Raw genomic sequence first — 26,937 nt, 5'->3', positions numbered from 1 at the left:
ACGTTCAGACAGACAAAGCAGCATCTGGGAGTGTGCACTAGTAGGTACATGAGCTTTTTCTCCCTTTGGTTTGGCAAATAAGTGCTTTTGTAGTTTGCTTTTGAAAAGGGTTTGCCCTCAATAAGAGAAAGATGAATGTCCCCCTGGAGAAAGCACTCTTATTTAAACAAGGGATTGAGTTTCAGCGCATTGAGCCCGGCCTTTTATCTGTCCTTCCCATTGTGAGCGCATGTGCTTGTCCGTTTGTCGCAGCGCGGAAGCTAGTACATGTCCTGGGCTGTGCTGCCGCGGTGCGCTCCTGTTCCTGCGTGACTGTGCCGTGTGTTCTTGTCGATCGTGCCACATTTTGGAAACTAAGCCGTCTCGTCCTGCAGAGTCGGTGTTAAGTGTCCTCTTCTGTTGGCCGGGCTTTGGGGCTCACGGTGGCCTTCCACAGAAAGGTACCCCGTCCTTCATGAAGAGTCCCCCAAAAACTGTTCAGAGACGGGGATGAGAGAGGGTTTGGGTGGGGTGGTTGTGCGCACGTGTGGAGACCACAGCGGTTTTTTGTGCAGGGGTGTCAGACGTGCCCCGCGGGGCTGGAACATTTAGCCTTTGAAACGTGAACTTCTGAAGAGGGGCGGAACGTTCGCAGCGCGGTCCCGCCGTCCCCTGCGAGCTCAGGACGAGCCGGGGGGAAGGCTGGGGGTTCAGGGCTGGGCGACGGCGCTGATCGCGTCACGTGATTCCAGATCTCAGTTTAGCGGAAGCGCGAGAGAACGCGCCTCGCTACTGTTTACGTCGCTGGCGTGTTCCTGACACGCAGTGGCGAAGGCTTAAGCTAGCGCCTGAGGTCTGAGCTAGCGTTCTTCAACAAGTGTGTGGCTAGACAGAGAACGAGTTGAAGGCTGATTTTGTACAGCGGGGCATGAATGCTATACACACCCCCCCACTGTCACACACAATCAGTATTAGAATTGGGCTGTGTCTTGAGGTTATCTTCATGTGTGTGTCTCTTTTTGAATCAGAGTGTTCTTATAGAGGCTTCATTTTTACCTCACCCCCCCGCCCCACCCTCCCGAGTTCACGGTGCTGGAAATGCAGCAGAAATCACTACTGGCAAGTTTGTATTATCTTCCCCTGAAAAAAAAGTCTCCATCTGTTACACCTTCTTCCTGTCTCATTAGCAGTTCTGTCAGCTGACTGTAGATGGATGTGTGTGTGTGTATGTGTGTGTGTGTGTGCGTACAAGTATGAGGCTCTCTCATTCTGCTAACCACCCCCACCATTTCTCATCATTACAAATATAAAGTGCTTAACAGGCCTAGGAAAAGCACACACGTGCCATTAGACCCTGAATTGCCTCAGTCTCCTGTGTTAAGAGTTGTATTCCTTGGTCATATCTTCACTTTAAGCTACTGTCAAGTCCAGTTTTGGCCATGACAAGATGAAGAAAGACTCTTAAAGATTTATGGCAGTGGGCAGAGAAGGGCAGACATATATTGGTGGTCCATCTCCAGTCTTTCTGCCGCAGGGTAATGTGATGTGAGGTTATACTGCTAATGCAGCCCCCACTGTATAATGCACACAGAATAAACTGCCTTGACTCACAGACTTAAATTTTTGGCTGAGTGTAGCTGAGTAGCTCTGCAGTGTGGTAAAACAGGAAGAGCAAAGCTGGTCTCACCCCGCCCACACCTGACACCACGACAGTCCCCACCAATCAGCGCGGAGAGGGCGACCCTGCAGAGAGTGATCACAGCACTCATATTTGCAACTGAAGAGACACGGGTTTGAATCCACTGTCATATCTGTAGATGAGTTGCTAAAACTCCTAATTGCTCCTGTAAATATACAGTTGTAATCTATTATCGGTTTGTCAAACCATGGGCAAGGTTGTGTAAGGTATGTAAAATACTCTTTAATATATTTTCTGCTGCAAAATTCAGCTTGAGACAGTTTACGCTAATCTGCATGGGCCTTCTGAAATGCAAGAGCCCCTGCTGTTTTCACATTTCTGCCAGTTATGCTTCGTAGTATATTTTGACACATGTTCAGATTTATTTTTGTTTCCTATTTAAACATATATATTCTTCCCGGTCCTGTTTACTGTAGTCTCTTTCCTTCAGGGAGCAGAAATGTGGGGGAATGGTTTGTGGAGCGGGGCCTGTACAACAGATAGTCTCCTGGGCTTGACTGCAGGGGGGGGCGGACGTCAGCACAGGTGTAGAGTGCCGTTTGCTTAAGAGCACGTTGTGTCTCTCCTTACTTCTTCAACCGGTCCCAGTTTAATCACAACGTGCCAGTGCTCCAACTAGTCCGATCCTTTCAACACCTAGAAAGCCGCCACCACATGATTGAGTCAATGATTTCTTTTTTCTTTCACATGTTCCTGCTCTCCCACAGCGAATCCTGTATTAATTAGCCACTGGAAAGGAGCCCTGTGTAATCAAACTGGATTCTCCGGTCTTTTTCAACACAATTGAAGACGCTTCAATCAGTCGTAAGACCATCCTGTTATCTCGCACATAGGAGAGTTTTCTTTTGTTTTTGCATAGTTCCGCTGCGTCCGCGGCGCTGATCTGTAGTTTGAACCCATTCACTGAACATTAGCCGTTGTGTAGGTTGGGTGCAAACTAGGTTCCACTCCGGTCTGGTTACCTCTGAAGGCATAGTGTAAACTCCTGCGTCCTCGTCAACATCTGGGTTTGACTAGTTGCTACAGTCCGCGTGGGTGAGTTGGTCTGCAGAGGTGGAAGCCATGGTGTGAAGTAAATTACTTGCTGTGGATGAATTAGTTCTGCCTCCTGGCTGATGCATTGCGCTGATTAGCAAAACCGGGTGGTTGGAACAAAATACTGGGGTGGACTTTTCCTTTGCGAACCTGGATTTTCCACCTGTGCACGGTTGGGGTATGATGCAGCCCATGGAGGGAGGGTGGAGCTCGGCAGAATTGTCCTCGTTCCTGCCACGCGACCTGCACGCAGGCGCCGCTCCTGGTGGACAGAAGCAGGGGCTGGCAGCCCCTTGAGAACAGCAGTTGGCTGACTGCACCAGATTGACAGAGGGCTTTGCAACGAAGAGACACCCACGAGTACAGTATTTTGCGCTCCACATTGGGAGAAAACCTTGGGCCTTCAACCTTGCGTTTGAATAAAAGGTAGATGAAACGTCACTGAATTTACTTTTGAATCAGTTTGCTAGCTCTTCCTGTTCCTCCCCACATGCTGGTCCTCATATCTGTGGGACTGTAGAGGTTCTAGTTGTTGTGTATTTTGGCTCGGAGCAAACCCGGACCGAAACTTTGACTTACGGAGTGTCAGTAACGTAAACGTCGCTGGAAGATTTAGTTCATTTGTAAATACTGTCTTTCCAGCTAATGGAGAAAGAAAGAAATTAAAAACACATAAGAAAACCCCGAAATCGCTGAAAGTATCGGGATCTTGTAGCAGTTGGCAGGTAGCTAATGTTGTGACAGCTGTGGAACTCTTAAGAATTTCAAATTGGGGCCGCAAATCTTAAAATTTCACGGGCCGTTTGTGGTCACGCTGGATTCGGATCGGACGCCGATCGCTCCTAAAGTTCATCCCGGGCACCGCCGGAACCCTGGCCAGATGATGATGATGCGTGTATACGAGCGACCTCGGAATTCCGAACAGGAGCAGTATGACCCCGACACCGGACCCTGTCAGCCTCGTCCTGCCGGGGGTGGTGTGGGTGGGGTGGGGTCTGGGTAGTGCGGGGGGGTTATTCAACTGTCCCTCCTTGTGTGTCGATACGGCATAAATTGATTTTGGAGCCCCAGCGTAGGAGCTTGGCAGTGCTTTGGTCTGATGTATAATTTACCTCTCCACAATTAGGTCTTGTTTGCATTGATTGCTCTGTGGTCGGAAGAGAGCGAGGTTTGCCCACGGGGGCCTTGCACGCTACTCTGCAGTTCCCCCGCACCCCCTATCTGTACCCCCACACTCCGCTGTGCAGTGCTGGGGGGTTCCTCAAAAACCTGCTGGTTATAAGGACGTCCTGCACACTCTCCTCCTCCTCCTCTCTCTGGCTGTTTCACACTCTTTTCTTCTCTGTCCCTCTCTGACCCTCTAAATATGGTGCAGCAATTTGTCCCCAAATGGCTTAATCCTTCATATTTGGTTAAAGAAAATATTTGATTATTGTGCTTTCTGGCATGCGGCTGATTTTGCGGTTGTTGTGTCTACTGAACATGGAGAATAATGTGTTGATATTTTGTTATGCATGTGTGAAACTGCGCTGACCTTGGTTATACACTGAAAAGCGTGGTTCTGTTTTTTTTTTTTCTTTTCACTTTTTTAGCAGTCTCTCACACTAAATGTCTTTCTGTTAAGTCGGTTCAATTCAATATGTTTGATTGACATGGCATGCATAGTGTAAATAATAATGCCAAAGCATAAATTTCTAGGAGTATTGTAGAAAGACATGTTTGCGTTTTGACCGAGGAGCTGAGGCAAGCACTATAATGAGAATTGTTTTTAACCCTTTGAAGAGTAGGTTTTTTGGAACATCTCAGTATTCTAATTCCGTGTTCTAGAACTCCACTACTTTCAGTTACCAGTAGTGACTGTTATATCAGTATTAGAACGTTCAGTTAGGAACATTATAGTAGGATATTTGTGATCTTACACCATAAAAGGAAAACAGTGTCTCTCTCTTTCTCTCACGTTCCCTCTGTGTGTGCATGCGGGCATGCGCGTGTGTATGCGTGTGTGTGTGTGTGTGTTGTGGAGGGTAAATTTTTTACACTTTGGCTTTGAACTGAATATTGGCCAAATGACAGTGCTGAGCAGGCCAGTACTTAGGGCCTTTGTCATGCATGTTGTGGGGAGAGAATGGGCTGGGGGCTGGGGTTTGGGGGGTGGAGGTGGAGGTGGAGGTGGATTAGTCGACACTCTAATTTGGAACACGTTTTTGTCCGACTCCGGGGATGTCTGTGGCCTTAAGGGAGGAGGTGTTTTTGAGATTCCTCAGATCTCAGATAAAGCCGTGAAGTCGTCTGCATTCTGGACTGATCTGCTCACGGGGCAAGCAGAGAGCATTCTTTGTCTGGGGGGTGTAGGGGGTGTTGGGGGGGGGGGTAGATGGTGCGATCCAGTTATTTAGCAATGTATGTTCACTGAGCCTGTTCATTGGTGCTTTCCGCAAAGCTGCAAAAGGAGCTCAGCCCTGGCTGAGATTCAAACCTGTGCCCCTCTGGTCTGTGTTCCTTACCCACAATGCCACACTGCCAGAATAGAAGAGCAAATGGAGCAGGACAGTCGGGTGCAGACTGACTGTGAGGGCCAATGCTCCCTGGAGTTGTGCTGTGGTCCTGCAGACAAGGGTTCCCCGTGTTCAGCCAATTACACCCCCCCCCCCCCGGCTGGGTGTTTGCGGGTGCATAATCATGTTCGTTAGGCTGGAGAGAGCATCTGAGGACGAGGCACTCCCAACCTTTAGGCCCGTTTGTCTCAGCACGTGTCAGCTGGAGGGAAACGAGCTGACTCAGGGCCGGCCTCGTAAATAACCCCGGCCGGCCGGCTGCTCCGCGCGAAACGACGTCTGCGATCTGCCCGTCGGAGCGGTTCCCCGTAGCGACCGTCGTCTCAGCTGTTTGCTGGCTTTCACTCACAGTAATGCGGTAAGACTGGTTTTTTTTTTGACGGGGGGCTTGAGCTAACGTGCTCCACAGACGGCTGCGCCGCCGTGGCGTCACGCCGAGTGCGCTGTCGCTAGGCGACTTTCGAAGCCGACGTTCGAGCGGCGGCTGCGGAAAAATCCCGCCATGGCCTGACCGCCAAAATGACTGCGCGTCTTACCTGCGTTTCTACAGGTGACATAACCTAAGAGAACAGGGAGACACTTTCAATATTTATGCTTAAGGACGGTTACCACTGCGTCTGTGTGGTTACCTGACCTTATACCATGGTCTGAGTGAATACTCGATTCTGATTGGCCGGACGGTGTGCATTAAGTTTGATGTAGAAGTAGTTCGGGTGAAGTTTGATTACCCTTCCAAATTCATACGCTGCCTGTCCAGCTAGCCAACCTATATAACCATAGCAAGATGCTGAAAGCAAGCTTAGTATACAACTTTGTAAGTATCCTAGTAAGCATCTTAGTAAACAACTTTGTAAAAAGATTATGTTTTGAGAGGGAAACACAGAATGCATTTTCTGTGAGGGATCATGTGAACAGCCAATAGCCTTCTCTTTCCGGTCCTCTGTCAGGGCTGGATAGCAGAACGTTACGTAAGGTGCCCTGGTGTAAGACACGTATGTGTGAACTACACACAAGTTAACTTGTCACCACTCGTGATTTGTTGTCGGCTGGATCTGCTTTCCCCTTCGAGTGCAGTAGTAGGCCTGCAGCAAATGCAACCACCATGCTAACAGTAATATTGGTACTGTGTTTAGTATATGTATTGCAATACGTCACATGTGCATGATAATGTTTGGGTGCTTTCTGTGGGTATTTCATACATGGTTTGTCCATTTGATGTCATTCGTGAATTGGAATGTCTAGTAGCCTATATAGGCTACTTAAAATGTGTGGTTTGTGCATTTAAATGTGCGGTATATAGGCTACATAAAATGTGTGGTTTGTGCATTTAAATGTGGAGGTTCTGCATTCCACGGCTATGATTTTAACCAGCACAGAACCAGGGTATTCATCTGCCCCCAGGGAAAAGACACATTTTTCTTCCAGCTCAGACTCATTGTGTTTGAGGGGGGCGGGGGAAGGGGGGGGCTAAAATATACCCCTGACCTCTGACCTCCCCCTTATTAAAAATGCATTACATCATCAGCTGTGAAATGGAACCAGCTGGGCCGAACCTCAAACTCCCCCTGCCATTAAAGTGTCTACATCTGTGCCCCCCCCCGGGGATATTTAACTGATCTCTCAGTGGACACAAGCTGCAGAGTATTAGCATAAGGAAATGCACTGGGAAAATAACTGTTGCATTTGGGGCAAAAACAGATCAAAATGCCCTGATTGTTTTTTTTTCTCCACCAGAAAATGGCGAAGTACTTTTATAAAGTTCATCAGTCTGTTTCGCTCAGATATTTACTGTTTTCCAGCAGCTGAGATCAGACTGCTGAAGAGGCTACGAACTGAAACGAGTCGTAACTTGAGGCGCCCGTGCTCAGAGTGGATTTGTGTAGAAGCCGAGGCGTTCTGACTGGCACGGTGCGGTGTCTGAGCTGCTGGGCGGTTTGTCTGTCTCTAGCAGGGCGCAGAAATGGCCTCTGTCATTCCCACGCCGGATTGCTGCTGTCCGTGGGCTGTGGGTTGTGGGTTGTGGGGTGTGGGTGGGGGTGGGGGATGTCTCCCTCAGATTGATCCGAAACAGTTGGGGAGCAGGCTGGTGTGTGTGTGCGTGTGTGTGTGTGTGACCGGACCCCCTCCCCCATGTGCTCCCTCTATGAGAAGTTCTGCAGCTGTTTTTGGGCAAGACTGGGGGAGAAAGCGGGGGTCCAGTACCCCTTGAGAAGGAGGCAGGAGGAAGGAGAAGGGTTTTTAAAAAATAAATAAATAAAGAAATAAATACGAGAGGAGAAAGGAAAGAGGTGGTCCACACAAAGGCAGAGTGAACTCTAAGCATGCCGTCCCCCAGAGGAGATAAGAGCTTTTATTTTTGTGAATAGGAGGGGAGGGGAGGAGAGGGGGAGGGGGTGTGGGAAGGTGGGGCCGATTTGCTAAAAATTGCGTGGCTCTGTGTGTAAACACAGCCGAGGTCTCTCATAGGGTGGGCTGAGCGAGAGCCCGGACGGGGGGGAGGAGGAGGAGGGGGAGGGGAGGGGAGGCAGGGGGGGACGCTCTTCACATTCGAGCGTGCGGTGTGACAGGACTTCTCGCGCGTTTCGGGAAGCAGGGGCTCTCCGACGAGCTCCGGGATTGGACGCGCTCGCGCACGGCTGACCGCCCCCCCCCCCCGGCCCCCCGTCCCTCCAGGAGACGACGCCAGCGAGGGAGAGAGAGGGAGAGAGAGGGAGAGAAGAGAGAAAAACGGCCAGCCGCGCGTCGTCGCTAGCGGGAATCAATCGCTCCCGGGACGTGTGTAGCGGCTTCGAGTGAGTGAGTGAGTGTGTGCGCGCGCGCGCGCGTGTGTGTGTGTGTACACATGCGTCCGCGTGCGCCCATGCGCGCCTGCGTGGGCTTTTAAAAACAAAACACATTTTGGCGTTCCACATACTCTCGTGCTCACTGGCTCTCACACACACACAGACACAGACACAGACCCACACACACACACACGCACACGCTCTCACACACAGGCACGCTCACGCACACTCTCTCGCGGCAGACTCTCACGCGCGCTCTCCCGCTCTCTCGCTCTCGCTCTCTCTCTCACACACACACACACACACACACACACACACGCGCACCGTGGAGTAGCAGCAGCAGCAGCAGCAGCAGCAGCAGCATTGGCAGCGGCGGCAGCGACGGTGTTAGCGGCAGCAGGAGCAGCGCTAGCAGGAGCAGCACAGCGGCTCGGCGGAGATGGCCGCCTGACCGAGGCGTCGTCCCCGCAGACGGCCTCCTTCGTCGGTCCGTCCCTCCCCCCGGCCCCCCCCAGCCTCCCCACCCCCCGCGTTTGGATCCCCATCGCAGGAGAGGAGTGACCTTGTTGTCTTTTTTTTCGCGATTTTTTTTTTTTTTTAGCGTGCGTTTTTCGGCTCGGTTGGTTTTTTTTTTTTTTTTTTTCTCGCCCCCCAGCCCCCCTTCCATCCTTCCGTTTTCTCCTCTGCTAATTTCCGCGGAGCGTCGCTATCGAGGGCCGGTCCGCTGGTCCAGGAGGGCTAGCGGCTGACAGCGGAGCGGCTCTCTCTCTCTCTCTCTCTCTCTCTCTCTCTCTCTCTCTCTCTCTCTCTTCAGTCGCGGCCTGCAGCGGGGTTTTTTCCCCCTGTATGTTTGGGCCTTTTGTTATTGTGTGGTTCGCGGTCGGCTAAGCGCTACCCTGTGCTGAATCCGGCCATTGTTGGATTCCCACGGCCTTTCACGCGGCGAATCTCTACCCGCCACCCCATCCTCTCCTCCTCAACCCCCCCCCCAACCCCCCCACCCCACCCTCCTCCTTTCCCCGTCCCCCTGTTCCCCCTCTCCACAGGCCCCGGGGGCCGCACGGTGTGCCTGTCCTAGCGCACGGACCTGGGAGCTCGGGGACGGGCCGCCAAATGAAGAGGAATGCGTTGCGGGGCCGCGGGCGTGGTAGCGCATCGGTACAGGAACGGGGAGCGGGCCCGCTGCCGTCTGTTTCGGGATCGGAGTCAGCCGCCGCGCCAGCAGCAGTAGCGCGTCCGTGAGCACTCGCGCGTGCGTGCGCGTGTGTGTGTGCGTGCGTGCGTGCGCGGAGTGTGTGCATGAGAGGGACAGAGACGCCTGCGGGTTCCGACGCTGCCCGCCATGCCTCCCGTCTGACCGGCCCCCGCCGCGCCCCCCGCCCGATGTGGGGACGGGATTAAGCCGCAGGTAGCCCCCCCCTACCCCCCCGCCCCACCGCGTTTCCCCCTACCCCCCACCCCCACCGCCCCCACCCCGGCTCGTAACCATGAAGAAGACGCGCAGCACCAACCTGCGCCGAGCCTGGCCCAGCTCCGACTTCTCGGACCGGGCCTCGGAGAGAACCCGCTCCCGCAGCGAGAAGGATTACCGCCAGCACAAGCACCACCCCCCGCCCCTGCACTCTCAGTCGCCCCGCGGATACGTCACGCCAGGTGGGTCGCGTGGGCTGCCCTTCGCGGGTCGGATCGGAGTTTGTTTTTGTCATGGTAATAACAGGAGCGGGATGAAAGACAGTAAGTGTTTTTTTTTTTCTGCTGGTAGAGTTGGGTGGCTGTGCTGAGTTGGGGGGGGAGGGGGTGCAGGGGACCTGTGGAGTAAGGGGGGGCGGGGGACAGCTGTAGAGGACCTGTGGAGTAAGGGGGGGGGGACAGCTGTAGGGGACCTGTGGAGTAAGAGGAGCTTGTAGGCTGTGACTGTAGCCAACCCATTTGCTGTTATTTACCGGTACTGTGTAGAATGGTCAGTACTTGAAAGCGATGCGTTGGTACCAATGGAGAGGAAAGTCGGCCAGACAGGTGTTGGCGGCACGTAGCTGGTGAAATTTCGCCAGACAGGGATGCTCTATGTGTACGGGTGTGTGTGCGCGCGCGCGTGTGTGTACGTGTATGTGTGTGTGTGCGTGCGTGCGCGCGCACGCGTGTGTGTGTGTGTGTGTGTATGCGCGTGTCTGTGTTCTGTAGTGACTAAACAGACAGCAGAGAGGGCTTCGGGCTCCCAGGCTGAATTCGTTTCCCTCCCCGCCTCTGGCCGGGGCTCCCCTCGGCGTCGGCAGGGGCAACGGCCGCGGCGCTAACCGTCGGCTTGGCAGGAGAGTGGCCTGCTCTGCGATCCCAGGCTGCGCAGAGAGGCCTGTGGAGAGAAGCAGGGCGTTTAGGAGTTAAAAAGCTACGGCCCCTCTCAGCCTCCACGAGCGGCTCTCCCTTCTTATGACACAACAGAGATATTCGTTTAAAAACAGAGAGTGTACGACGGTGTCGCGTGTCGGCCTGGCGCTGTTAGGGTCTGTCGTGTGTTCCGGGACCGGCTCGTCTTTGGAGAGCGTCGTGCCGATCGACCGGGCTGCGGTGAGAGAGGGGGGGTCCGCGTTTCCTGTGGAGGGAGAAGCCGGGCTGCGGGTTCCTGACAGGCTGTACGGGGCTGTCTCCCCGGCCTCTTAAACGGTAACACAAAAGACATAAACCAATACGGGTAAACGTCAGCGCAGAATTATTCCGTAAAGCCGCAGAGCTTGAACGTGCCCTGGGAATACGGTCTGAGAAACTGGGGGTTTGGGGGGGGGGGGGGGAGAGACAGGAACATAAATCACGGAAAACTGTCAGGCAAATCCATCTGAATAATAACCGTGTGTGACCGCGTGCTTATTTTTTTGGGGGTGTGGGGGTGGGGGTTGGAAGCGCTATAGCAGAATGGAAACGCTATACCTGGAGCAGGAGCGTAGCCGCCGCTCTGCCACGGATCGCACCTCGCGAGCCGAGCGCGACTGACACCAGTAACTGTGAAGCAGTCGCGCCCGCGAAGCTTTTCCGCGCGCGAACGTCAAACGAGAAGCAGCGAGGTGCCAGGTGATCGTTCCCTGGAAGATAAATTAGGACGTAGACTCATTAGCAACATTAATGATTTAGGTGCATCTGTGATGTACATACATGGTGTGTACAGGATGTGAGATATGTATTCTAAGTATACATATATGCACTTTGTATACATACAAAATATGCATGTTACATATCTGTGATGTGAGACACACACTAAGCCCACTGACGTCATTGGATGGATGATATTTCTACTTTAAATGTCGTTCATTTAGATACTCAGTGTGAATGTGCACATTTGTAGATGCCTATGATGTCAGATGCACAATGTGCATGTTGTAGGCTTATGTGATGTTAGGTGTGCTACATGCATATTGTAAATATAATGAATTCAGGTGAATGTTTATATTGTAGATACTCAGACTGATAATTTGTATGCACAGTTATAGAAATCCATGTGTTAGTATACCCTGTGCATGTATATCCTTGTATATTCAGATGGGTATTATATACACAGTGGACATCTGTGAAAGAGGGCTCCCTGCTTGGGGGAACCTGTTCTTTTGTTGTGTGTAGTTTGCAGAGGGGCGTTTTTTGCGGTGACGCTGCGGCGTCACGTGTTCCCTCCCCGTTGTGGCCGAATGGCACCTGACGCTCTCTGTAGCCCTGGTAGCTGCTGGGCCCCTGGTACAGGGGCTAAGAGCTGGTAGCAGGGCCTCTGCAGAGGGGCTAAGGTGCTAGCTGCAGGGCCACTGCATGGGGGCTAAGGTGCTAGCTGCAGGGCCTCTGCACGGGGCTAAGGGCTAGCAGCTAGGCCTCTGCACGGGGCTAAGGGCTAGCAGCTAGGCCTCTGCACGGGGCTAAGGGCTAGCAGCTAGGCCTCTGCACGGGGGCTAAGGTGCTAGCTGCAGGGCCTCTGCATGGGGGCTAAGGTGCTAGCTGCAGGGCCTCTGCACGGGGGCTAAGGTGCTAGCAGCTGGGGCCTGTCCCTACACACTAAGCACGCGAGGATCAGATGTCTCCATTGTCCTGCCGATTGAATGGGAGCTCATTGTGGTGAAAATTTTTATTGCGTGTATTTGAAGCGAGCGCACCGCAGGACTCTGTTCTGGCCCCCGTCGCTGCGAAGCGCTTATAAAAATCGACGCTCCTGAGCGTACGGTCAGAAGCTTCTCCCATCTCCTGGACTCGGGTTTCAGCCGACACCCGAACCCCCCACCCCCCCGCCCCCTTTCGGGAACGTGTGTGTTTTTCCGCATGCGTCCGTGTGGGACAAAGAGGAACATGATCGCCAGGGTCCGTTGATTGTTGGGGTGTGGCGAAACAGAAGCCTCGGGCACTCCCGGGGTTGCCCTGGAAACGGAATTGATGCACCCTCAACAGTTTTCAGTCGTAGTTCCCTGCTGGAAGGGCACCCTATTTTGCCTGCTTGCTGGGCAAAGCACTAATTTAGCACTAAATTACCATTTATTTGTCCTAGAGAAGTACACAATCTGTCTCACTCACACACACCCACACTCACACACACACTCACACACACACATACACACACACACAAATAGCCACACAAAAGTTTTCAGACAGGCACACACACACACACACTACACGTACGGAAAAATACACACATTTTTTCACATGGACATGCACACACCAACTCTTGAATATATGTGTACCCTCTGACGTGCACACATACACACTCGCTTGCGCACACACACAGAGGCACACACTCTCGTACACACAGGCACTGGCTCACGCGGTGCTGGGGTCCGGTCTCGCGGGGACGTTGTGAAGTGTGCTCGTGGGGACCCGCCGCTCGTTAGCGTTAGCGTTAGCGGGCGGAAGGCCGGAACAGCTTCTCCGTCCCCCAGCGGAGTTGTTGGACGGGACGGGCGAGGATGGGGACAATCGGTTTATTTAGACCGAAAGGGGGGAGGAAATCTGGAGTGCTTTCAGCCTGAAGGATCCCATAGAGAGGGGTCTGAATGGGGGCCCGGCCAGGCCTGCCAAAATCTGCGTCAGTCCAAGGCCTCTTCATGTCTCCTAGCAACGCATGGGGTCGGAGGTTAAGTGATGTGGTCCTTGTTTAGACTGAATGTAGACTGGAGCTGAATGACACGGCTGGGAGGAAAATAAGTGACTTGCTTGTTTGTTTTCTCTCTTTTTTTGCATCGGGCTGGTTTTGCGGTTTCAGCTTGTTCTATACAACAAATTTATGTTTAGTTGAAAACACGCATAAACGCAAACAAAACATCTTCCAGATACGCGCAAGCCTGGTTACTTTGCCACTCTTCTTCCACCGTATTTACACTCGCTATGACTACCCGGCCCCAGAAATGATGGGGTCCCTTATGCACACCCAGACTGACTGGCTCCCCCACGGTCAGGGAGATCAAAACCAAGCCAGGCATCCCTCTCCTAAAGCACTCTCTGCAGTGTAAGTGGTTTGTAGTATGTCTCCATAAAAATCATTGTTTGTTTTGTTTAGGTTGGTTTCTTTGCCCTCGTTATGTGGCCTGGCCGTCGTTCAGCCTGAAGTCGCACAGGCAGCCCAGAATTCCCTGGGACGCCCGACGTGACCGCTCTGTTGACAAGACGGAGAGAAAGTTATTTCAAAGGAGTGGTTTTTCAGGCCTTTTGTGTGGCTGGTACGGATTTTTAGGGGTTTCTGTGCCCCCCCCCCCCCCCCCCATCTCCTCGGGCTGAACGCAGCCATCCGGATCGTTCTGGATGGTTGCCGCCTCTCGCTGTCGATGGAGTGGAACGTCATTCCCGGGAATCTCCTGCCCTCTCCTCTGCAGTCTCATTCACTCCGGATGGATGCGGGCCTCTTGTATGCAGCTGGACGGCAGGGCTTTGTCCTTAAAATGAAAAGAGAGTGATCTGGGTGTTGCTTTATTAGAGGTTCTTCTTGTCAGGCAAGAAAAATAAAACATTTTGGCCATTTTCAGTGAGTAACTTAAGTGTAGGAAAATCGTAAAGCAGCAACAAAATACTCATGTCCACTGAGGACAATAGTGCACCCTAGTAGGAGGTCCCCTTGTTTTTCAGAACAGGGGTGTGGTTCTAGCACAGGAGGTGACATCACCTCGAAAGTCAGGATGGAGTTTTATTGGTTCCCTTGAGCCAGGGACCGGAGGGTTTAGCTCGGCAAGCCAATCACCTCTCTCAGCAAGAGTTGATGTGAGAGCCCTGGGTTTGAGTCCCTGCTCCGATCATACAGGTCATCTGTGCAGCACCTGCTTCCTCTAATTAGGACTCTATGGTACCTGGCAGACAGGACGAAGCTGCTTGCAAAGAGCTTGGTGGCAACCTTGATAACATGCACCATTACTTTCACCATGCTCCCAGAAAGTAATCACTTTAAGTAAGTCCATGTGTGCATCAGTATAGCACAACAGCTGTCCTCAGCTGTGCATCAGAACAGCACGACAGCTATCCTCAGCTGTGCATTGGTGTCAGAATCAGACCTGTCTTCAGCTATGCTTCAGTACAGCATCAGAGCTGTCAACAGCTGTGCTTTGGTGTCAGTTAGCACAAGTACCGGCTGTGCTTCACTGTACTATCAGTTTCGACTGTAACCTTCCTTCTTCCCTTGATTGGTTACAGTTTTAAATTCTGCCATGTTGGATGTGTCAAGGGTTGTTTGGTGGCACATTCAGTTAAGGCACCGTGGTCTCACTGAATCTTGACCGTTTCAGGTACGAATGTGGCTGGAAGCTGCATAGAGAACGATGTGCGATTGGCGATAGCGTCACCCAGGGTATGGAAGGAAGGGTTCAGTGGTCCGTGTTTCATTGTTCATCCAGTGGTTGATCTGGTGGCCCGTGGACCGCATGTGAAACGTCTTCCTCTATGGTCTTCCTCTATGCGATCTCAACTGTAGCCCTCGGTGTGAGAAGAAGCAGATGTGCGACTCTGCGTGTTCTGGAGGAGAACCGCGGTTGCCTGCACTTTCCTAAATCGGCAGTGGGGTTGCGGCTGTGGTTGCCGGCAGTTGGCCGTTCCAAATTATGGTGGGGAATTGGGCATGCTCAGCCCCACGTTGGGCACCAAATTATTCCAAAAATGTGATTAAAACAGTGCACGTGTGTGTCAAGAGTAACGTGAAAAGACTTCCATTTTCCTGCACGCTGTGCTCCTGTTTATCCGCTTAATATTTTTCCCCAGTTTGTTACAGTATTTCTGCCCCACGCTATGCTGCTAGGATTTCAGTCAGAAAGCCGCAAAGTCCGCCATGTGGAAAGCATCATGGGAAAATGGGTTTTTTTTGGAAAAACGTTTTAGCAGCACTCAACACGTGGAATAGACGCGCGACAAGGTCAGTGTCAGTCATGGCGGCAGTGACATCACAGCTGTTTCATTTCCCGTCGGGCACATGTTCTTGTGCTTTCCTTCGTGTGATAAATTTGATGGTTAATACATTTTTTTTTTAATTAAACCCCAACTATATGAAGTATGATATGCCATACTTCTGTGTCTGTGTACATAGGATACGTGTGTGTGGTATATTTTGACACGCATTCCCTGCAGATTGGCTTTGCCTTCCCCTTGTTCCCTAACACAGTGACGCTGTGCACGGGGTGCTTTGCGCACAGGCAGCGTGCGGTAGGGCTGTGTGGGGGAGAAGCAGGCCACGGCAGTGGCAGAGAGAGAGAGAGAGAGAGAGAGAGAATCGCGTGCGTACAGCCTCACGCTCCGCCTCCAGTCAGCTGTTGGGAGTTGTAAAACCAGCCAGCCGCTATGATGGAGCCTGGGAGCTTCTGTGGAGCTTGTGTTCCAGGCGCGTGCACACACACACACACACACACACAATCACAGAGACACACACACACACCCTCTCTCTTTCTCTTCCCCATCTCTCTCCCTCTCTCCCTCTCCCTCTCTCACTCTATCTCTCTCTGGGCTCACACTATGCCGGTTAAAAATAACCGCCCACATTCTGGACGTCCCAGATGCTGACATCACTAACCCCACTCTGACATCACTAACCCCACTCTGCGGGATTTACAACAGATGACTTTCAAAAAAAAAAAAAAAATTTTTTTTAATGAAAATGTGCCCACGCTTCGTATCCACTACAGTGCACAGCTGATGCGTCTGACTCAGTCAGAGAGAGAGAGAGAGAGAGGGAGAGGGAGGGCTGGCAGCCATCTTTAAACCCTCTCTCCAGCTGGGGCTGACAGTTAAAGAGGGGAGGAGGGAGGCATGAGCTGCCTGATTATCTCTCTGTCGTCACAGGAGATGCTCTCCATAATTCTCTGCTGCTTTATTATTTTTTAATGTGGAGGAAATATTTCAAATGTGGTATAAAAGCAAGCCAGGAGCCTCACCATATCAGTTTTATTTTAGGGGAAGCTAAAGGCATAAAAAACAAACAAGGTTAATTTTTATGATATATCTGTTATTGCATGTAAGTTATTTTAGAGCTGGTGAGAAGGGCCCTGTGTAAATGTAACTGGGTCATCTCTATTCGGCGCACAGAGCTCCCCCTTCTGAGGGGATGCTGCAGATTGACTTTAACTGCTGGCCACTGCTGTAGCCAGAATCCAGCACCTTCTAGCACTTTCCAGAAGGGCCCGGGCACGTACTGTATCGGCACCCCAAGTGATAAAATTAGGGTTACTCATGGATTACTTTGCTGCTGTAAATTCCCACTCTTTTTAATCAATCATATCAACGTCACAGTTTAACATGTCTGGTCAATGTCTCAATAGCCAATTTTTTTTGTGGATGTGGCATTTAATGATGTGATTTCATGAGAATGTCGATTCAATGTAAGTCCTCTGAAATGTTTTTTTTTTCCCTCAGTGTCATAGTATGCGTGAAAGATCAAGATGTGACAAGCCCACGTTTGTTACCGTGCAGAATACATGTACTGCGAATGTATATATGTGGAAAAACTAAGTTCAGGATGTGATCTGCGGCACGTCTTACGCATCGGGAGGTAATAGAAACCCAGAGAGCTGGAAAGGTACAGGGTGCGGGGGAAGAGTAAGACTCATGCATGTCCTCCGTTCAGGACAAGGTAATTACAGAGTATCAGATATCTAAAGGCATCAGCAGATGCAGCGTATGCGTAGGATAATTGTATAGAGCTGTATGACCCTTATGAAAAAGTGATGTAGCGTACGTCGCGGTGGGTTCTTCTCTGCTAGCACGGCGAAGCTGTAGCACCGCGGTCCAGAATCAAACGCTGACTGTTAGCTGCTTTTCAGCATACTTTAGAAATGCGCTCCCTGTCTGAATTTACGGGGGTGTTTTCTGTTGGCCTACTACTCTCAGAACCCATGTATTTGGGGAGCGCCCGTCCCATCGACTTGCGGCTCTGCGGGAGGGCCCTTTTCCGCAGGCAGACGTGGTCTTCGCGGGGAAAGAAATGTGCGCAACGCTCCACGTTCAGCGAGGAAAGAGCTGTTCTCCTCGCAGACAGCTTCGCCGAGGTGAATCGAGCTCAGCGCTCCGCTTCCCGCACGCGGTCCGCACCCCGCACCCAACGGCTCAGAGCGGTGACCTCATCCCTGTCCCTGCGTCAGAGCGCCAGACCCTTTTTCTCTCACAGGTTTTCTCTTTTTTTTTTTCCTGGAAAATTGCAATTTCGTGGGGGTCGATTCCTCGTACCTTTCGATGAATCACCGCGGAGGTGGCGCCTCGTGGCCCTGAATCACCGTTCAGATGGCGGACTCGGGGGAACCGTCATTTAAAAAAAAAAAAAAATTTACCTTCAGAGCACTGGAGATGTTTCAGATGCTCGACTTTGTCTGGCATGTGTTTGGTTTTTACTGTCTGTGTTCGCCAGCATCTTCAGGGTTTATCACGGTGTGGTCTGGACACCTGATATGTGATGTGCAAGCTCATCCTGCCAGAAGACTTTGAGTGGGCAAGGCTGGTCAAACACAAATGTGACTCCTCCCTGAACTATGACAGAGGAAATAAAGGGGTTTCCCTATTGGTGCTTGACCAGGAATATTCACACCCCCATCCACCCCACCCCCCCCACCCCTTCTCCAAAACTGTGCTTTTCTCCAAGGTCTTAAGCTTTTCATCTGCAGTCCTGCAAAATATCGGGAGGCGTAGTTCTCCGCTTCAGTCCAAATTGGTTCGCTCAGGTTGCGGTAGAGTGGAGGATCTTGGCTCCCTCCCAGAAAAGCCATTTGATTTAAACGTCTCGCTGTTCTTTAGTGAGCGCGCTCTTCTTGCCACATAAGTCACTTTGGATGTCTTTTGATGTTACCCTTGAAGATTTACACATGCCCGCGAGTCATTCTTTTTTTTCATCACCACTTTGTCTGCTAATTTTTTGTGGCCCTCCAGAATTGTAAACACGTGAACTGTTTTTACAGACTTTCTGAGGGAGGGGAGGCCCCGTTTAATGCTTTTGGCACTGTGGGTCCTCTTTGTTCTCACCTTGCAGGTGTGTTCTGTCTAGCCGTCGACATCATGCGTCAGGGACGCTCATCGCCTACCCAGGGAAAGTTCATTCCTTAAAGGCAGTCTGATATGTGTGTTTCAGTGCTGTGATTTTTATGCATTTAGCCCAAAGTTTCAGCTTTGTGGGGTATTGATTTGGACTTGGTAAATGGTAAATGGACTGCATTTATCCAGCGCTTTTATCCAAAGCGCTTTACAATTGATGCCTCGCGTTCACCAGAGCAGTTAGGGGTTAGGTGTCTTGCTCAGGGACACTTCGACACGCCCAGGGCGGGGATCGAACCGGCAACCCTCCGACTGCCAGACAACCGCTCTTACCTCCTGAGCTATGTCGCCCCTCTGGGCATTGTTAACCCAGTGTTTGGGTGTGTGTGTGAGTGAGTGAGTGTGTGTGTGTGTGTGTGTGAGTGAGTGGAGTGTGTGTGTGTATGTGTGTATGTGTGTGTTGCTCAAAGACAGTGCCTTGAAAGTAGGCAGTCCATTATACAGTGTAGGCTTAAACGTCCTCTTCAGTTCTTGGTGAGGAAAACCACACTGATGAAAGTTGAGACAGTGTGGTCATGTGGTCACGTGACCAAACCCGTTGGCTTTCAGTCACCAAGGAGTGGCCGGGCTGATTCAGTTACACCTGTTGCCATGACACCTGTTGCCATGGCCCCCACCTCCTCCCGTGTCTCTAAGCTGTGCGGCTGTGTCCGCTGTAGATTTGGGCTGTGTCCCCGAGGCTGTCATTCGTTTTTAAAGAACGAGAGCACGGCAGTCTGATGCAACATGGCCGACACCCACAAACGGGACCTCTCGTGTCGCCGCGGTGACCTGGGTTTCTATTTTCAGAGTGCATGCCAGCACTGGGAAACGGGCACTGGCCAATCAGATGAGCGGGAAGGAGGGGGGGGGAGGTCCATCAGCTGCTGCAAAACCCGAAAAAGCAAGGGGCCCGCCCAATACTGGGGTACAACCTCCTGCATTGAGACTTGATCTGCCAAAAATATAAATCAATAAATAAATGAATGTGAATTTCCCTTTGGCTCTGGTGCACATTGTCACAAAGTCCTGTGCACTTCTGTCACCTGGGACCGGACCTTACAAAGGCTGCTGGGAAACCCAGGCTCTGTCAGTGTCTCACTGGTTCTCACAGAGGTGAAAGGACAAAGGGGATCATTCAGCTTTAATCAATGGATCACCTACTACCCTTGGTAGTACGCTCCTCCTATTTTGAGGTATATGAAGCTTCACTCTTCCCATCATCCTCTGCTTCACTGTGACTATGGGACGGCACTGCTAGTAGATACAGACAGACCCTTCATTATACAGCGAGCAGAGAGGGTTTAGCGTAAGGACAGCTTAAGGTTTACGGGCAGAGTTGTGTTATTAAATTAGAATTAGAATTCTACTCTCCATTCAGGCCCTGATGGCTGGACTATTTTTTTTCCTTCCCTGTTTAATTAGATCATTTGCACAAATAGCTTTTCCCTCGAATCGAGTTTATGCGTGTCCTGATAACCTCACATTTCCTTTTTGTGTGAAATTCATGAATTGTTGGTGGTTTTTTTTGGGGGGGGAAAGGAAGGGTTAACTTGCAGTGGGTGACATGATCAGTGAAAAATGGTTTGGGGGAGCGGAGGAGCACCCTGCAATGTTTTAATAATCAGGCTTGCTGAGGCCCCATGACTGGTTTTACTGCAGCAGGCTCCTGCCTGTAAGGTGAACACGTGGGATCGGATTGGGTCCGATTGGTCATTTTGTAGTTTGAAGGGGAGATGCCTTAAATAATGAAATCACTATTGGATAGCCGTGCCTTTGCTCTAAAAACTCAGTGGATCTTGTGTGGATTGTGTGTTCGTGTGTGTGTGTGTGTGTGTGTGTGCATTTGCGTGTGCATGTGTGTGTGTACGTGTGTATGTTTCTTCACCTGTGTGCTTGAATGTTTATATGCCTGCGGGTGTTTGTGTGTTGGTGCTCATGTGCTTCTCTCTGCTGTCTACTTTGGCACTCAGTGGATGCAACAGTACCTCCCCAGCTTAAAGCTGTTGTATTTTTTTTGTTGTGACTTCCAGTCAGATAGAGCAGACAGCCAGAGGACAAGCCCCTGTCCTCCCCCACCAAAAATTCTACAGACTCCCCAGAAACGAAGCTCGTGTGTGCCTTCCGCCCTCTCTGAGATTCTACGAAGGCAGGTTTCATTTGACAAGGGGAGTTTCCAGTGCGGTACTACAATACAGACCATTCATTGGGACGGCACCTCACTTGGCCATGCCCCCTTAATGAATTTTCCGCTCTATAGATTCTGTTTGTCTCTGTGGACTGTGACCCAGCTCGATGGAGTTGTCCGTAAACAGCGTCCACAAGAGACCCGCGTATCGTGTGTTCATCAGAGCTCAGGTCATTATGCATCAGTATGTCCAGTGTCTGCATTTAACTCTTTTTAACTCCCAGTGAGAAAAAGCCGGAATCTAGGCATCTATATGGGCTCCCATATGTCCTAGTGCTCTGGATGACCTTTTGTAGATAGGTACAGAGAATCTGGGACTAGGCTCTATAGGGCCCTGTCCTGTGCTCTGGTGCTTTGAGGGTACAGAGTTGGGCAGGATGGTTGAAAGCTTAAACTCACTGACCCACAGTCATTTAAAGTGGGGTGTTTTTCCCATCTTCCTCTTGGTACTCCAGTCAAAAGGGGCCCCATCTGTGCTACAGCTTGTAGTGTCTATCTGTTGCACAGAGCAAGGTCTTCACATTAGTTATGCGTTCTTATTTTTGACGTGCAACATACTGTATGTGCAATTGCAAAGTCCCCTATCCATGTACATGATGACATAGCCCTATGTTCAAAACAAATAGATTCACAGCTGTACCTATAAAAGTATTGTACAGGCAGTACTAGTTTTTTAAAGCAGTGAAATTTCTTTTTCGGACAGAAGTCAAATCTACAAAATCCATAAAAACTTGTAAAAAATTGAAAGAGAAACGGGGTCTCGTAGCCACTGTGCAGTGGGCTAGGATAAGGACGGCCCTCTTACTCGCTCCAATAAGAAATCCATATGTGTAATGTGATGATGTCAGACTGCCGCGGTCATCCGGGGCCACTCAGGACGGGAGGGATCGATGGCCAAAAGCAGACCGCTATTGATTTTAGTTTGTCGACCTTGCCCGTCGACCGAACCTGAACTTTTTTTTATCCGCGGGGGAAAAGGCTTCTCCGGTTCTGCTGAAGTGTTTGCAGGGTAGGCTTTCCGTCTCCTTCCGTGTTCCGGCTTTTTGAAAAGTGCGTCCGTTCGTCTCCGCACCCTGCCGGACGGATGGAAGCGTGGGCTAGCGCTGAGCTGTTGAGAGCAGCCAAAAGGGGAAGCCGGGGCGGACTGAGCTTGACATCCGGTCCAGGGAACAGACCTGGGAAGAATTGCCAGTAACTGACCATTAGCTGAATTTGGATAAACTGGCTAATGTTTGGGGTTTGGACTACATGTCCCAGCAGCCCCAAAAGCCAGAAGAGCTGTTGTGCAACCTTTTTTTTCATGGAAAGCTCACTCATGTAGTTGTGGTGTTCATGTGTGAGAAAGTATCTGCTCAGAGCTGAACTGATGCACACCAGTTAAGACTCTTGTTGTTGATATGCTGTATAACAGTTTTGCTCAGATGATATGTGTTCATTTATGCTGATCCATGTTGTAGTGGCTGATCCTACCCATTACCCATCAGAGAATATTGATAATTGCGTGTACTCTATATTTATATTATATCCACTGCTGCCAAAAGATTAGCCTTTTGAACTTTGGAAAGATTAGAAGTGGAATTCTGGAATTTGAATGAAGATTCCGTTGCGATGGCTGCAAGATTGAGGGGAGTGGCTCAGCCAGCAGCTATCGACACTGGGGGCAGAACAGCTGCTTAAACTCTCTTAACCAGCATGGCCCACATAGCAGCATGGGGAATGTGGGTCTGACCGTGTGTGTGTGTGTGTGTGTGTGTGTGTGTGTGCATGTGTGTGCTCAGATGTTTTAGATCTGAAAGTATGGTTAACATATTTTAGATGCCCCAGTCTACAGATATAGGCCCATTTAAGCTCCTGGAATGTTCTGGTCTGGTAGTGGGTGGGGGGGGGGGGGGGTGGTGCTGTGAATGGAACGCCTGCCCTTGTTCTTCTGCCTCCCGTAAGACCCGCATTGTCTTCTGCCGAGAATTTGACTTGACCTCGCTGTGCATTCTGTCCCATCTGAAGAGGGGATGCCATTTTCTGGAAATGACATCATCCAAGACCCTACACACATGACAGTCCCTTGTCCCTGCTCACAGTGAATAGCACATGGGTATAGTGAGTACACTCTCCCCTGCTGTTTGAGCACCTAGACTATGGGGTCATCCCCAGATTCCATTCCTTATTGGGCATTAGCAGAGTGTCTTGTGTATACTGCTATGTTCATGCACACGTTATCCCTTCCTCTGTGTGTGTGTGTGTGTGAGTGTGAGTGTGTAAGTGTGTGTGTGCATGTGCGCGTGCGTGTTTACAATGATGTGCTTTTTCTGCTGAGTTGTGAGTTGTATTCAGTCGTTTTCCCAGGATGCAGTGTTTTAGTCCAGGGCATTTGCTCTTCTGCAGAAAGACAAGGACAACTCTACCCATCTGAAAGCACCCCTCCCTGTCCAATGCTGTAGTTTGTAGCGAGCTGGGAAACGGTCGGTGTGCTTTCCACCACACCGATGCCAGATTTACAGTGGAGCATCCGTTTGTTTTGTTCTTTCGCTGCGGGACGTCAGACGTTGCGCCTTTTGACCGCACCTCTGTCTCTGGACCAATGAGCTGCTCAGATTGTCCCAATCTGGGGTCAGCACGCTATCGTTAGCGGGCTGCCCTCGCTTCATGTGGTGGGTGTGCCCAGCACCAAAAGACTCGTGCATTAACTAGCCAGCACGAGAGCATGGGAGACTGCAGCTGATCTTATGTGTTTCAAACCGTAGTACGGGAGGCCGAAGTCGGGTGGAAATTCCACTGATGAGCGCTGGCATACCTGGGAAGACAGAGTAACAGCATGTGCTGAAGTATATTTGATCAATTCCTGTCCTTCCCAGAAGTCCTCAGTTGTGATGCTGCTGACGCATGCTTTTATGATTTTAAATAATACAGTTGTTTTAAGCAGTTATTGAGTTTTTGTCCGAATGCTTGTAGTTAACAAATCTTTGTTTTCGTAGGTTACCTGATATTAATAATATGACAGTTCCACAAATATTGAAACACCAAATATATTGAATACGGCATAAATATTGTTTCATAACAATCCTTCAATTAAAAACGATTGTAAATAAATAACATTAATGCTACTCGCAGTCCCAACCTAGAATAATCCAGGATTGGTGGTGCACGTCAGGAACAGTTTTTGTTATCTCGCTAGCTAGCTAGCTAGCTACCTAACCAACTAACTAGTGCTTGCTTGCTAGCCAGCAACCAGACAGTTTAAAGGCCTTAATGTTACTCATGATACCCATATGCTTGCAGTCTTCTGTGAGTATCAGGAATAAATCAATTAAGTGTAGTCCAAAGGCTATTGCCAATAAAACAACAAGAGTCCATTTTCATATTTTGTTCTTTCAGTCCTCACACAGTTAAAGCTTAAAATGGAATCCACGCCAAATCATTCCAGTGTAAACATAGCCTGTTTTCTCTTGCTTATTTTATAGTGTGAGGATATTCAGAGGGCATTTCTCATTAATATTCAATAGTCAGATATACAATGAAAATTCTGTGGGTGTGTCAGACCAACATTGCATGCAGGTCTGAATCTGGATATGATTTGAGTGCATAAAACATGCTTAAGTCTGTTCTTAATTCTCCAAATGAGGATTACTGTTGTATTATCAAATATTATGTCCCAATACTATACTATTAACATTTCTGATGATTGAAAAAGTGGGAGTGGGTCCATAATAGTAAAATAATAATCAAGTGAATTATTACCTAACCGTGTAGTGTTTTATTTACAGTATACATGTGATGGCCTGTCATAAAATATTGAATATATTTAATGGTAGTTTGGTAGTGTTGAACATGACAAAGCACAGCACTTTTTATGTTGGTTGTATCTTTGGCCATAATCACCTGTTGCTGCTGATTTTGTTGTTCTTTTTGTACATGCAAAGGTTCATAGTTGCCAGCGTGCTTATTGTTATCATAAAAAAGAGAAACCTCAAGGACTATTGTCTGGTTCCTGAACATAATTGTAATTCTTCACGGTTAACATATGGGCACCTGTCGTTTTCGAGTCCCCGTAGATCTGTGCGATTTGCAGACGAGCTGCGATAGGTTGACGAGTCCTGCTCTGGTTTCAGACCACGCTCCTTTATCCCGGCTGCGGTGTGGAGACGGCTCTCGCCGCGGTGAGGTCGCCGTCGACGCGAGTCAGGTGACCCGCCGCCTCCCGTCCTTCTCCCGGCAGCTTTTGTCGTAGTCCGCTTTGTTCCGGTCATCATCGCGTAAATGAAACGGAATATCAGAAATCTCTATTTCTAGTTTGGGGGGGGGGGAGCTGTTGCTGCATGCTCCGACACGTATTGTAATTATAGGATAGAATCTTGTTTTGTGTTATTGCGGGGGGTTTTATTTCTCTGAAAGATTTCAGCCTAACCTCACTGACTCACTCATTTTTGATCTTCGAGCGCGAAAGGCAGGGGTTTAAGAAGAGGGGCGAGGCGGGAGCGCGATGCTGCCGTCGATTTTGTTTCGCGTTCTGCAGCCTCCTCGCTCGCTCGCTCGCTCACCCTCCCCCCCCACCCCCCACCACACACCCCCCCTGCCCCCTCTTTGTGCAGTGCTCGCAGTGAGTCAATTTGCCTCCTACCACCCTCTAGTGTTACATCACATGAAATAACACTTTCAGTGCAGATTTAATTAGGATGACATCATTTCACACGTTCGCATTCGCCAGCTAAATATAAACACCATTGTAGAACATGTTTCTCCGTAGGCGTTGGTCTCTCTTGGATTTTTTTTCTCTTTTTTTTCATCTTTGTTCCTGCGAAGCAAGAAAACTTTTTCCTTTTTCTCAACCCCCACCCCTCACCCACCTGACAGTGAGAAAATTAGCATATGAAATAAATGGTGTCGGATTCCTTTTTTTAATCTCGAGAAAAGAAAGGGAAAAGATTCTCGCTCTGCTCTGCTGCTGCTGACTGAGCCTGCGTGCAGCAGGGACTGAGAAAAATGTGCTCAGAGTCGGAGTGCTACAGTCCCGATTTGGGTTCTGTCCGACCCTCGATTCCATCATCGGACAACTTTTCATCCCTTACTTTGGTGGTATAGAGGTGTAAACACGGACTCTGAACCACAATGCATCTTTATACCCCCCCCCCCCACCACCATATCAAACCCTGTTAGGGAGTGGTACGATTTCATATGAAATTTCATTTTTATGAACAGTTTAGTACTTGCAATGATAGAGCAAGACAAATAGCTATGGCCATGTATGCGAGCAGAACGTGCAACACAATTTGACTTACATCTTCCTTCGTGAAAATTGTGAGAGGTAACACAAACTTTTAGGGTTTGTTGCCTGAAACGAGACTGCACGTCCTTCAGATACAAACATTGTGTGTGTGTGTGTATGTTTGTGTGTGTGTGCGTGCGCTTAGATTTACAGGTTTGGGGGCCTCACTCGTCAATCAAGTGTATGTGCAGTGTTTTGTGGGATACTGGAGGGCTATAAGGGATTTAGTGATCAGTGGTGTGCTGAGATATTCACTGACTGTCACTAAATATGTCTGTGGTCACAGCCATCTCTGGTTTCCTGTGGTCTAAAGCTGGGAAACCGCTTGTCTTGGTGTGGCTTATGTGTGCATTTTCTGTGCAGGGTACTTAGTATTTTCCCATTGCTACCACATTGGGAGCATCTTTTTGATCAGTTAGACTGGGTCCAGTTAGCCAACAGAGGAGCCGAAAGAAATGTATAGCGCAGTTATAAAACAGGAAATGGACCCATATTGTTGAGGGACAGTGGGTTCATGGCGTAGCAGCTATTCAGAAAGTGCTGTGATTCGGGAGGGCGCAGACAAGCACATGTTCTCCTCTAAAGCATGCGACGCCAAGCACCACACCTTACTCCTGCACGGAGATGAGCCCGGAGGAAGACGCTCCACGTGCAGCTGCGCAGGTGTGCTCGCAGGTATCCCATGCGACGCGGGTCCCGGCTGACCGGGCCTTCCGTATCCCCGGGCGACGCTGCCACGGATTACGCTTCACCCTGTGGACCCACCGGGCCACGGTCGGCGCTGCCACGGTCCACTTCCGGACCACGGGGCCCATCCACGCACCGGAACAAGAATTAGGAGCCTCGGCCAGATGAGTCACCAGCAGCTGTGTTTTTGTATTGTAATCCAGATAAGGTCTAGCTTTGGGTTTGGCGGTTCTGGTTGATCTCCAGGCCTGTCACACCCACAGTGATTA

At 50.2% G+C, this 26,937-nt stretch overlaps 1 protein-coding gene across 3 annotated transcripts in view; it reads left to right on the top strand.

Moving 5' to 3' along the window:
- Positions 1-26,937, top strand: part of stox2a (storkhead box 2a) — a 78,226-nt gene that overhangs the window by 24,127 nt on the left and 27,162 nt on the right. Inside the window, exon 1 of one of the 3 annotated variants that reach the window (XM_064335038.1) lies at positions 9,514-9,704. The exons of the other annotated variants lie outside the window; for them this stretch is intronic. Within the exon in view, the coding sequence (XP_064191108.1) occupies positions 9,539-9,704 (166 nt within the window). The 5' untranslated portion in view covers positions 9,514-9,538. Of the gene's footprint in view, positions 1-9,513; positions 9,705-26,937 lie in introns of those variants that run through there. 3 annotated transcript variants of the gene reach the window in all.

This window comes from Anguilla rostrata, chromosome 5, assembly GCF_018555375.3.
Source record: "Anguilla rostrata isolate EN2019 chromosome 5, ASM1855537v3, whole genome shotgun sequence".
Classification (NCBI taxonomy): Eukaryota; Metazoa; Chordata; class Actinopteri; order Anguilliformes; family Anguillidae; genus Anguilla; species Anguilla rostrata.
The sequence above is the reverse complement of the archived record's forward strand: the minus strand, read 5'-3'. Positions and strand labels throughout refer to the sequence as shown.